This window comes from Sorex araneus, chromosome 10, assembly GCF_027595985.1.
Source record: "Sorex araneus isolate mSorAra2 chromosome 10, mSorAra2.pri, whole genome shotgun sequence".
Taxonomy (NCBI): Eukaryota; Metazoa; Chordata; class Mammalia; order Eulipotyphla; family Soricidae; genus Sorex; species Sorex araneus.
Window position 1 is genome coordinate 56,612,168 of NC_073311.1, and position 12,871 is coordinate 56,625,038.

The 12,871-nt window shown below is 39.4% G+C and overlaps 1 protein-coding gene across 1 annotated transcript in view; it reads right to left on the reverse strand.

Moving 5' to 3' along the window:
• SLC15A5 (solute carrier family 15 member 5) overlaps positions 1 to 12,871 on the reverse strand; it is a 92,874-nt gene that overhangs the window by 39,748 nt on the left and 40,255 nt on the right. The window contains exon 6 of the mRNA XM_004611363.2: positions 4,760 to 4,948. Coding sequence (XP_004611420.2) covers positions 4,760 to 4,948 — 189 coding nt within the window. The remainder of the gene's footprint in view (positions 1 to 4,759; positions 4,949 to 12,871) is intronic.

A 12,871-nucleotide genomic window follows, 5' to 3' on the forward strand; every position in this document is an offset into this window, starting at 1 on the left:
GTTGTCCTAGAAAATGCAACTTTGGGGGGCGGAGCAATACTACAGCGGGGAGGATGTTTGCCTTGCATGTGGCCGACCTGTGTTCTATCCCCGGTATCCCATATGGTCCCCCAAGCACCGCCAGAGTAATTCCTGAGTGCAGAGCCAGGAGTAAGCCCTGAGCATTGTCGCTGGGTGTGACCCCCCCCCAAAAAAAAAGCAAAAATAAAAAAATTCAACTTTGTCTGTCCTCAGATCCTCCTTCTCTCTTTACCAGTCAAGAGTCTTACTTACCCCTTTATGAGCCTTGAAATCTCATTTTTAATTTTGTAACCTAACATCTCTTTTTGTACTGCCACCTGCCCATTTCTGGGGCACTTTGCTCTGTTAGCCTGTCATCTGCTGCTCTTTCACAGACAGACCCTACTGTTCTATTCCCACCAAACGTTGGCACTTTGAGCCTAACTATCAATCATTCTTCCAGGCTTCCCCCCTGCCAGCATTGAGTTTCTTGGTTCCTGAACTCCTACCTAATGTTGTTTTCTTCCATTTAAACTTAGCTGCTCACACCTCTGGCCACGCCCAGGGCCTTATCTCTAGATCAGCTGTTGGCAAACTACAGACAGGCAAATCCAGTCCATAACCTGTTTTTCACAAACAGAATTGGAGGTGGAACTCAGCCACCCCCATTTGTAGAACAAAACAGATGACTGCTTATACACCAGACTGACATCCTTGGATATTCCTAACAGAGGCTGCCCAGGGTACAAAGCTTAACTATTTTATGCCTGACACTTAGAATCAATTTGTCAACATTGTGCCTGGGAACTCTAACTGTTGCCACTGCACATCCTCAGCCTTGTGTACCTCTCTCCACTGTGCTTCTATCTTTCCGGCTCACGAGCCACCGTGCAGGCACTAATCTAGTACCCCTCCTCCACGACCCCTACCCCATCTCTCTCATGCTCCTCATATTCTCAGTGCTCTGAAAAGAGTTCAGTTCCATGGCAAATCATTATGATGATATTTTTTTCCACATGCCTACCCAATACCTTAGTTGTCTTAGGTTCTAGAATTTGATTGTCAAAGCAATCATTGTTTTACCGTGTTAACTCCCATACTCCTGCAGTTTAATATAGCGCTGTAGCACTGTTGTCCCGTTGTTCATTCATTTGCTCGAGCAGGCACCAGTTATGTCTCCATTGTGAGACTTGTTGTTACTCTTTTTGGCATATCAAATATGCCACGGGTAGCTTGCCAGGCTCTGCCTTGTGGGTGGGATACTCTTGGTAGCTTGTGGGGCTCTCTGAGAGGGATGCAGGAATCAAACCCCGGTCGGCCGCGTGCAAGGCAAATGCCCTACCCGCTGTGCTATCGTTCCAGTTTAATATAGTTGAGGAAAAAAACATAACCCTCTTGACCATTTTATTGTAAATTCCTGCCCACAAACAGCAAAAAGCTCTTCTAAGGCTTTGGGCGATACTCCCTATCTCCCAAGTTCATTTACAGTCTCTTGTCCTAGGAGCTAAAGAATCAGTTTCATACCTTTATTCTTCCTGCAAACCTTCAAATATCTTCCTCCACTTTTCTCAGAACTTATGACCTGATTCCCACTTCTCTGGAAAGACTGAGGCAACCAGAAGAGAATTTTCACAAAATACCTACACTAAATTTATGTCCTTGTGCACATCTGTATCTACATAGTGTGACTTTCAAATTGCTGCCATGCTATTCCTGCTGTTGTCTAAAGCCAAAGAAATGTATAAATTATAATTTATCAATCATCCTCAGCCCAGTACTTCCCCCTTCCTTAATACCACCAGCTTTCCCTTTGTAGCAAATAATCCCATAAATATATTCTTACTCTGCCACGAGGGCACGATACTCTCGGTAGCTTGCTGGGCTCTCCAAGAGGGGAAGAGGAATCGAATACAGGTTGGCCACGTGCAAGGCACACACCTTACTGCTGTGCTATCGCTCCAGCCCAAATAAAAAATTAAGAAAAATAAGAAGATTGACTCATGAGGAAGATGTGGTTCTCACACTGCCAGCACTTCTAGGGTCACAGTCATGGGAGTGGGTAGAAAACTGGGCAGGATACCCATGTTTGACTCTAGTGCCATACCCCTCATTCATGTGTGTCACTGTCGTAATACTAGCAGTACACAGCATAGCTGCTAATTATTGAGGGCCCTGTTACGAACTCTGTGTTGATTTCTTTACATAAAATATTTCACTCATTCTTAAAGCAACCTGTTTTATAGATAATGTTGAGGGCTCGGAAATGCTAAATAATCTTCCCAGGGTCAAGCAGCAAGTCAGTGGATTCCTATATTGATACTGTGATACAGGCAAGAATTATAATTACTTCTACTTTAAGGATCAGAAGGTGAAATGTGGGGGTTAAATGAATTTGCAAGGTCACACTATTAATAAGTGACAAAGCTGGAAATAAAAACAAACTCTTCTGATCCCTACCACCATGTCTGAAGTGGGTGAAGTAAATTGACTTAGCTGAATCTAAGTTTCAGTAAATCAGGGAGGAGTGGGCCAAGTGAATTCTATTACTTACTATACCTTTTTAACAGTCTGTGCTTGTAATTACCTCTCTGACATTTGTATGTTGAGCTGCTATTTCTTCACGTCTAGCTCAGAACACTTTGCTTAACTACCTGCAACAACTTTGGGGAAATAAAATCAGGAAAGACGCAGTGTTTATGTAGTGGCATTCTTTTATACTTCCAGGCTGCTTTCCGGACCCGCAAGGCAGCCTCGCGACACATTATAAGACACTTCCTACCCATTGTCCATAATTACCACACCATATTTGATGGAGCTCAGTAGGCACCAAATCATAAAGAGTAATATATATATAGAATATATAAAGTTTATTATATATTATTATATATATTATATATATAATTATTATAATATATATATAATACACACACATACCTCTCGGAGAGCCCAGCAAGCTACCAAGAGTATCCCGCCTGCAAGGGCAGAGCCTGGCAACCTACCCGTGGTATATTCGATATGCCAAAAACAGCAATGATAGGTCTCATTCTCCTGACCCTGAAAGAGCCTCCAATCATTGGGAAAGACGAGTAAGGAGAGGCTGCTAATATCTCAGGGCTGGGAGGTATAGAGATGTTACTGGTACTCGCTCGAGTAAATCTACGAGCAACAGGATGACAGTGATACAGTGTATTTCTTGCAGAGCCAGACAGTGATTCAACATTTTAGAACCTCATAAAAGAATTTATTCATAATATACGTATATCCATATATGTGTGTGTGTATATATATACATATATATATATAAATAATTGTCACTGTCATCCCATTGCTCATCGATTTGCTCGAACGGGCACCAGTAACATGTTCATTGTGAGACTTGTTGCTACTGTTTTTGGCATATCGAATACACCAAGGGTATCTTGCCAGGCTCTGCTGTGCAGGCTAGATACTCTCGGTAGCTTGCCGGGCTGTCCGAGACGGGTGGAGGACTCAAACCTTGGTCGACAGCATGAAAGGCAAATGCCCTACTGCTGTGCTATCGCTCCAGCCCTAAGTGAAATGGCCTAACATTATTTTAAAAAGGAATGGAATACCCACAAACTTAAATTATTTGGATTCTTTTCAAGAAATTTCTTTACATATGTATATATAGTGAATATATTTCTCAAATAAGTACATTTGATAAATTTAGATAACTTCTGAAGTTAATAGAATAATTTGGTATTTTAGGCACAAATAAAATAATTCTGAATTTTTATTTAGAATGACCACTCTACAGACCTTGATCTATGAAGACAGAGTCAGAGAGACTAGAGATTGAAAACAAGAGTTATAAAAATAATCGTAATGCTGTGTAATTGGGACTTGAGTTATAACCAGGTCGCTTATGCAGGGAACTAGAAGGAATAGAGAAACTTAAGATGCAGTAGGTTAAACTGACAAATACTCATTATTACATTGCAAGAAATCACTGAACTATTTTCATCAGTTTAAAATATCAGCCACCTAGATAGTCCAGAAAGCACTCGATATTTAATAAAGTTATTTTGAACCTGTCTTATGAAACACTCAGGATCATACTTTATTTAGTCTAAATTAATTTAAAGATATTGTGTTATCTGGAAAATTATCTTCACATTCCCTCTCATTTTTAAGTTTGTACACTCTCAAAAAAACATTAGAATGTCATTTTTGGAGAGGTTACACATGAGAGTTTGTCTATGAGTTAGCAGGAGGGAGTGGGAAGGAGAAATGAGAGATTTCAGCTGAGTCTATTGGGGTTGTTTGATGCTTTAATCAGTTTTATTTTTAATCCTGTAGTGGAGCTGGCCAAACAATTCCTATCTTCAACCAGGTTAGAAAATCTTTCGTTCCATCCGTATTCAGGTAGAATTATTAGCTGTATGTGATAGAGGAATGAAAAGAACAGACACTTTTTTGTTTTGTTTTTGGGTCACACCCAGCAATGCACAGCACTCAGGAATTACTCCTGGTAGTGCTCAGGGGACCACACGGGATGTTGGGAGTTGAACCGGGTCAGCCACATGTAAGGCAAACGCCCTACCCGCTGTGCTATTGCTCCAGTCCCAAGAACAGACACTTATTTTTTTTTTTTAATGAGGGTGATCAATAGGCTGATTTTCATGGGCTGTTCCCGGCCCCCAACCCCACCTTGTGGAATTGCTTCCACTGCAGCGATCGATACTGCCATGAACCGTTAGTTAGTGTGTCCCAACAGGAGGTGACAGTGGCTACTCACAGGCTGGGCCGACCAGCATCTCAGCCGCTCCCAGTAGCACGTACTGCAGGACCAGGTAGACGCAAGGCATGGAGGAGATGCTGAGAGCTTGGCCTGAGCGCGGTTGCTCCAGGGGTGGGAAACGCTTCCTGTGGATCTCTAGGACGCCTGCTACCATCACAGACAGGGCGGCACAGAGGTGCCCAGCAACTGAAGGGGAAAGAAAGGAGGAGCTAGAGATCATTGTTCTAAGCCTTCGAATTTCTTATTCTTTCGAAAAGGTGTTTCCTTGACCTGTTTCTTTTAGCCTGGAGCTAAAAGAATGATGGAATGTGGGTGCCACCTACCTGCCTTCTAAGCGCATCCTGCTCTGTCTCTCTTGGTCACCAGCAAATGACCACAGCGACTCTCCATCCTAACTTACTGGTGATAGGACCTCAGGCCACTTATTTAATTTCATTATCGCTTTCCTCAGGTCTTAACGCTGGGACTAATTGGTTCCTACTTTGTAGGGAGGCTATGAGATTTAAATAAGATAATGTACTGATATCACGAGAAGGGTTCCTGGTGGCAACCGGTAGTGATTATTATTAAAGACAAAGCATGAAAGTCTGAATTTTTATCCTCAGAGAAGATATATCTTTCTTGACATCCTTTTTAGATACACATGAATCAAAAATGATTTGGGGGAAATTTAAAATAATTATCTCTTCATAGAGGTATGAAATTGTGCCCTGAAAATAAAACCTGATATATAGGTAGATAGATCTATCTATCTATCTATATATATTATAAAACCTTATGAATATGTATATTCATAATGTTTTAATTTTTTAGAAAAAGTTTATTTTTGTTCCTGATAATTTGTTACAGGCATTTAGTATTCCAACACCAATACCACCACTATTACACTTTCCCTCCATCCATTTATACCTTGTCTCCAATTTTCCCAATCACCCCTCAAGCCTGACCCCAAAGAAGGCCCACGGTAAAATAGTTTTTACTGCTTGTTATCAATAAATTGCTAACAGAATGATCAAAAATATTTCTGTAGAAGAAAATCAGTGTAAGTTGTTGAATCTCATCATGGAGGCATTAAGTCCTTGTATGAAGGATTACTAAGGTGTTGTTCCAGTTTAAACTTTCTGTGTCACTGTTTGGTTAGTCGAGATTGGTTGCCTTCTTTGTTACATCCCATCCAGTCTGGTATAAATGAGAATATACTACTGGATTATTAGTGTTGTAGCAGTTTGGAGATGTTGCAGCCATGACACAAAGGTGGCTGCATGCTCCAGGAAATTCAGAATTTTTAACTGGGTGAAAAACTTGTAAGCACCGCCAGTCCTCAGTTTTCTGATATTCTCTGATCTTTGCAGAAAATGTAAAGCGGCTATTAGGGAACTAAAACTAACGTCCTGAAACTTTTGTTTAGTAGCATATTCAACAAGTTATGTAGGTCAAGTGTAACATGGAATTAGCTATGGGTGTGTGTTGGGGGGGATTTGGGGGGGCGGGGAATAGGTGAAGGTGTGTCAGTTCTCTCCCTTTAACCTTTCCAGAATTGTCTAGGACAGTTGTCTGGAAATGAGTGAGGATTTAGTGACTGTTTTGTTCCAGTTTATATCTACTGAAACCATTTCCATTTTCTCAATCTAGCATTCATTTTACTGGACTTCATCCCATCTTTAGAGCATAGACAAACTTTAGCATGATGGAATTTACTTGAAATTTAGAGATAATCACATTTTGCTAAGTTGCATAAAATTTCAGATAAGGCAAAGCTTTCAATTCAGAAAAATCAATCTAATGTTTAAATAGCTTGGTGTTTGTTTTGGTTGATAGAGAAACTGGTAGCTAAATTTTAAAAAAACTTTTATCTCAGCATTTAAATGTATCCATAAAGTTTATTTTTTCCTGAGACCTCAAGAAATGAATGGTGTCAAAAGAGAGGAAATCTGAATAACCATTTAAAAACTAGAGGAAATTTTTTATTTACTATTATTATTTTACATTAAATTCTATAAGAATACATATAAAGTGAAGTAGAGATTTTGGTTCTGTAAGTTCATATAAAAAATAAATTTCATGTATTATCTAGCTTTAAGATCAAATTTATCACATAATTGCATTTATCCAGATTACTTGACACATTACAGTCTCATCAGAAAGAGCTAATATGTCAGCCCAATTTAATGTTGACTCTCCCCTATTATCTGCACTGCACAGTTGGGGATATCAGATGAGAAAGATCGATTCTCAGTCATTGTGGACTCATATTTTATTGGGAAATATATGGAGAACTGATTCTAAGTCAGAAAGGTGAGAAAAATAACTTCATGCTTTAAAGAAAGAAGTGTCTTAATATGGAAAGGAAAACAGTACCGATGGTATGAGCAAAGGCACAGAGTTGTAAAAGGGTCAGATACATTTTCAGACAAGGGAGAAACTCAAGTTATTTAGGACCAGAAGAGAAAAATTACATTAGGGACAGATCAGAAAAGATATTTCAGTTTACTGTTAAGAAATTAGAAAATTATTCTGAAGATAGTATAATTATTAATGATATTAGGTACATTCAAGTAAATTTAGGATAATCTAGATAAGGAAAAACATGCCCCCTTTGTTTTGGTCATCACTTCTGCAATGTAAAAATGTTTACATTTTATACAAGGAAGTTGATGGTAGCATTAGAAGTAATAGTTAATGATCAGTAATTTTTTTTTTTTTCGGAAAGAGGCTAATAAATATTTTAGCTTTCATAGGACGGATTGCAAAAAAGAAAATGAAGCCACATGTGTACTTAAAGAGAGAATACATTTCTACTGTTATTAATGAATTTAAAAAGATTATTTTGGGGGGAAGATGGCAATGGACTTTTGCTTAAGTGGTGTTCAGAGTTGTAGTTTCTTGACTCAGTTGCAAATGTCCATACTTGAAAACAATTCTCAGTTTTCTTATAGTAGGAAAACAGATGGCTGATCTGACGGGATGCTTTATGCAGTGGTTGGCCAACCCTTGGTTAAAGGATTAGCTTTTATTGTCGATTCCTGAGTTCCAGCTCTAAGCATATGAGAAATTGAGGTCTTTGGGGGACGGGCAAGGTTTGGGGCTACACTTGGTGGTGCTCAGTGGCTATTCCTGGCTCTGATTCCCTCTTGGTACTTGGGGGAAACCATATGTACTGCCAGAGATAGAACCAAATTTGGGACGTTGGAAGGCAAACACCAAAGTACTATCTCTCCACTGTACTATCTCTCCACTGCCTTGGAATTGTGGCATTTTTACCTGACCCCTGCTACCTGTACACAGATTTAAAAAAAACTCAAGAAGGCAATCTTTCTCCTTTTTTCCCTTTTTTCTTTTTTTTTGCTTTTTGGATCACACCCAGTGATGGTCAGGGCTCACTCCTGGCTCTGGACTCAGGAATTACCCCTGGTGCTCAGGGGACTATATGGGATGCTGGAAACCGAACCCGGGTTGGCCTCGTGCAAGGCAAACGCCCTCCCCGCTGTGCTATCACTCCAGCCCCTCTTTTTTTTTTTTTTTGCAGTGCTTCTGCATATCGAACCCAGGCCCTCATTCATGCCAGGCAAAAATTGTACATGAAGCCACATCCCAACATAATGTCAGGATAGTTGTTTTATCTCTTCCCTTGCCCTTGATTCTCAAAGCTTGCTAGACTTCTAATTGAATCATCAAAGCAGATATACATTTAAACAAGATCCCTAGAAAATTCCTACACATATCGAACTTTGAGACACTTCCTCTAACACAGAGCACTAAGAAGCGGGAACTTGCAAAATCCAGCAAAATCCAGTTCTCTAGATGATTTCAAGCCAAGTACATTTATTTCACCCAGCTATTTTAGGGCAGACCATATTTCACCTAAAGGATCGAAATAACTACATTTGCGTTTTATTTGCTACCACACTCTGGTGCCACTAAAAAAATGGCTTAAAAAAGTTTTTGATTCTGCCCTAAATGCAATCTGCCCCATTTTTATTCTTAAATTCTGTGGGATCATCACACATCAAAGTAGTTTATCAGAAGGCACACATTTACAATTTCAGCAGATCTTTATTTACAAGATAAAGCACAATGGTTCCAGAGGAGAGATTATATCCTGCTAAATAATTGTATGTTTTAATATTGACTCTGTGGTTTCAAACAAGTTCAAAAGAGTTTTGAAGCCCCCGTAGTTTATTCTACTGGCCTAGCATGCAATGATTTCCCAGATTAAAACACAGTGAAATAAAAGGAAGCCAGAATTTATTCAAGGATTGGGTTGCACATTCATTTCACATCGAAGCAAAATCTATGCTAAAGATAAATACTTTAAGATTCTTGACTATTAACTGAATATACTGAGAAAGCTATGGTTTTGTGTGGGATATCAAATATGTGGGTCTCTGACATGTGTTTAAGCTTAAAACCTTACATATGAGATTCTATTGAGTTTCTGAGAAATTGTCTTTGTGTCCATGATCTTGTTACTTCCCAGAAAAGGCAACTTGTTCACATGAGAATAGACTGGGGTGTCTAAACTACTCTGATAGAGACAACTATACATTTATTGCCACATGTATCCGCTGCCTTTAGATCTTCCTCACTTGCTATTTATTAGAATGCCATAGCTTAACTTTCATTTCGTTTCCCCCTTCTGTTGGTGTTGTATGACTATTTGAACTGAACTCCCCATCTTTTGGGTTTTCTTTTGTTGTTGTTTCTCTGTAGACCACTGGGACTCATTTGAAAAGCTTCAGCTCAGTTTGGGTTTTCCGTTCTGCATAGGTTCTGAATAAGGAGTTGGTAAGTGATTGACATGCCAGTCAGACACGACTGTGTCTATCTATTAGGCCTCGATTATTTCTACAGATGATCCACTTTTCCTCAACTTTATTGTATTTTTTGGAGTGAAGCCAAGTAGTTTTTACTGAACAAAACTTAAGGAAATGTATAGGGAGGGGGGAGAGAGTGAGCGAGCAAGTGAGCGAGCGCGCGAGAGAGAGAGACAGAGAGAGAGACAGAGAGACAGAGAGACAGAGAGACAGAGAGACAGAGAGAGAGAATGAACCGCAGAAGGATAATAACTAGGACTAGTTATTTGCTTCTGAAACCTCAGAAAACTGGCCTCTATTTGCCTGTTTCCCATCAGTAAGATTGGAGATAACTGGGTTATAGTGTCAGAAAGATGGTTCTAAGACCTGAAGGAAGCTTAGAAATTAGCTTGAGCCCTAGGATGAGCTTTGGGAGAATGTTATATACAATTTCTCCATTCTCCAGAGTGTCTTGGTCTGGGCTTTTCTGTATACATAAAAGTATATTCGAATGTGGTCACAGAGAAAGCCAAAGACTCTTGATAATTCTTTCATATTTCTATCATGACGTTTAGATTACTTTGTAGCTTCCCCTTTTTTGAGGGGTCCTATTTTGATGCCAATTTTTAAAAGAAGAACTTAGAAACAATTTTATTAGACACATGAATAATTGTGGCCATGATTTATTCAGGCTAGGTGTTACAGGATGTTTCATCTGGTGTTTACACAATTCTATCTGATCATTTGCAGTTGGGAGACAGGTGATGATTCTTAGAAACATGCCTCTATTCTAAAACTGTAATAGAAAAAAGTAGTTTTGCTGCCATAATTCTTCTTTCCAAGAAGGCAATTGATCCTCAATTGACTTTAAACTATCAAACACTCTTAATTCCAACCCCAAAAGGAACTTTCTATCCCTGTTAATTATTGGAGTCGATAGAAATTATTGGTTAAGCAAAAAGAAGCAAACTCTTGGGCTGTACCTACATCACAAAGGACTTATACTCAGAATTTGAATTTTTAAGTGTTTTATTTTTAAAGAGGAAGGTCTGGCAGATATTTGAATATGCTTCATCTGCATTTCCATGTAAATGTTATTTAAAAGCCAAGATAATTTCTACCTACTGGGCTGTACACTTCTGCTCTGTGTAAGACTTAATGACAATCTTAATTAGGCTAATTTTAGTCAGATTAATACTTGTGTGTGTCAGCACTATCGACTAAATGCCACATACTGCTGGATTTTAATTAATGCTAAGGAAAGGAAATACTCATGGTGGAAACACTCCTCAGCTGAAAAAGGCTAAACTGAAGTGTGTCCAATATGGCAGATGAAGAATCGCAATGATGCTCCTGCCTCTGAATTCAACGGGGAGTTAAGACACACATCCCAGTAAAAACAGTCTCTGGTTTTGGAAAATGGAGTCTGGACAAACTGTCCCGAGTTTGGCAGGTCTTTGTTTTACACCGTTCTGGTAAATTTGCAGATATTTTTTAACTTGGTACTATGCTGATCTCTTGATTCCTTTAGGTGGTACACTTGGGAATGTCCTGTCTTGATTCTGAACCCCCTCTTTGGTTGCTTAAACTATACATAAGCTAGAATTAAGAAAATGCATGTTTGTGTGGCATTGTTCAGCTTCCAGTTTGATCAACAGTGCAGCGGGTGGGTGGGGCATCTCTGACTCATGGGACTGTCATCTCGGTGGACCTGGGGACAGGCTGGCTATGAACCACAGGCTTCCTGCAGCCCGACAATCCGGGGGGAGAGCTGGTAAGGAAGGACAGGGGCATCCAAGGAGTCCCAGCCTCTGACAACAGAAGGTTTTCATTCACTTTGTCCATTAACTGGGAACAAAATTAAGATTCCACAAGAACAAGTTAAGTGTTATGTTAACTTCTATGACATAACAGCAACGGATGGCTGGTAAGTACAACAGTAACAACAACAACAATAGCACTGCACTGTAGCACTGTCGTCCCCTTGTTCATCGATTTGCTGGAGTGAGCACCAGTAACATCTCCATTGTGAGACATGTTGTTACTGTTTTTGGCATATCGAATATGCCACAAGTAGCTTGCCAGGCTCTGCCATGTGGGTGGGATGCTCTCAGTAGCTTGTTGGGCTCTCCCAGAGGGACGGAGGAATCGAACCTGGGTCAGCCGCATGCAAGGCAAACACCCTACCCTCTGTGCTATTGCTCCAGCCCACAACAACAACAAAAATAATAATAATGATGCAGTGGCTTTAGGATGAAAAGACCTAAAGTTAAACAGTGTCTGTAACTTTTGTGACCTTTAAGATGTTTTATCATAAAGTGAAATGGAGCATGTATGTGAAGATATCTACGTTCAAATTAAGAAGTTAGTGTTTTGTGAACAATCTGTTGACTTGATATACAGCATTCATATTATCAAGGTAACTGGGTTCACAGAAAAAGGAAATTTTAATATTACATTAATTTAGTTTTATAAGTTGCTATTAAAAAGTACCCTAGTTTATGTGTACATGTCCTGATCAAACTTATTGATCTTCCATAATCATGACAGCTTTTGGAAAACTGAAACAAGTATCTAGCTTAAAAGATACAAGTTATCATGTGTTTATATTCCTCTATCAAGGTATTATGCAAATAAATGAACATGTGTATAAATGAAGAAATGAATGGCAACTGGTTTAGAAGCAACTGAATTTAGGATTCTCTCAGAGGAAATTGAATTGACTTAAAAAATAAGTCTGGTTAATGCTATTGCCTATCTAACAAGTCTAGTTATTGCTATTGCCTGTCCAACAAGTCATATTAATAAGCTTGTGAGGAATATTTTATTTTCTAACACCAATGCATTAGAATACTCTATTCTCTCTTCAGAAAAAAAGTGCACTTCTTTAAGAATAAACAGAAGGTTGAGAGCAGAGACATAATATAGGGTGTAGGGTGCCTGCTTTGCTCAGGGTTGACTGAGTTCGATCCCTGGTACCCCATGTGCTTCTCTATACCCCTCCAGGAGTGTTCCCTGAGCACAAAGCTAGGAGAAAGCCCCAAGCATCACCAGGTGTGGTAAAACCAAAATCAAAAGAGAAAGAAAAGAATAGACGGTAGACACTGGAATTTTGGCAGTGGGTACGTTCTCATCGACATATAAAATTATGAAAACAAACCCTTAAAATTCCATAATATTGAATACAATGTTAAATCAATACAAATTAAAATTCCCCTAAAAACAAGCATGGTTCAAAAACACAAGAGTCTGGACTGGAGCAATAGCACAGTGGGTAGGGCGTTTGCCTTGCACGCGGCCCACCCAGGTTCAATTC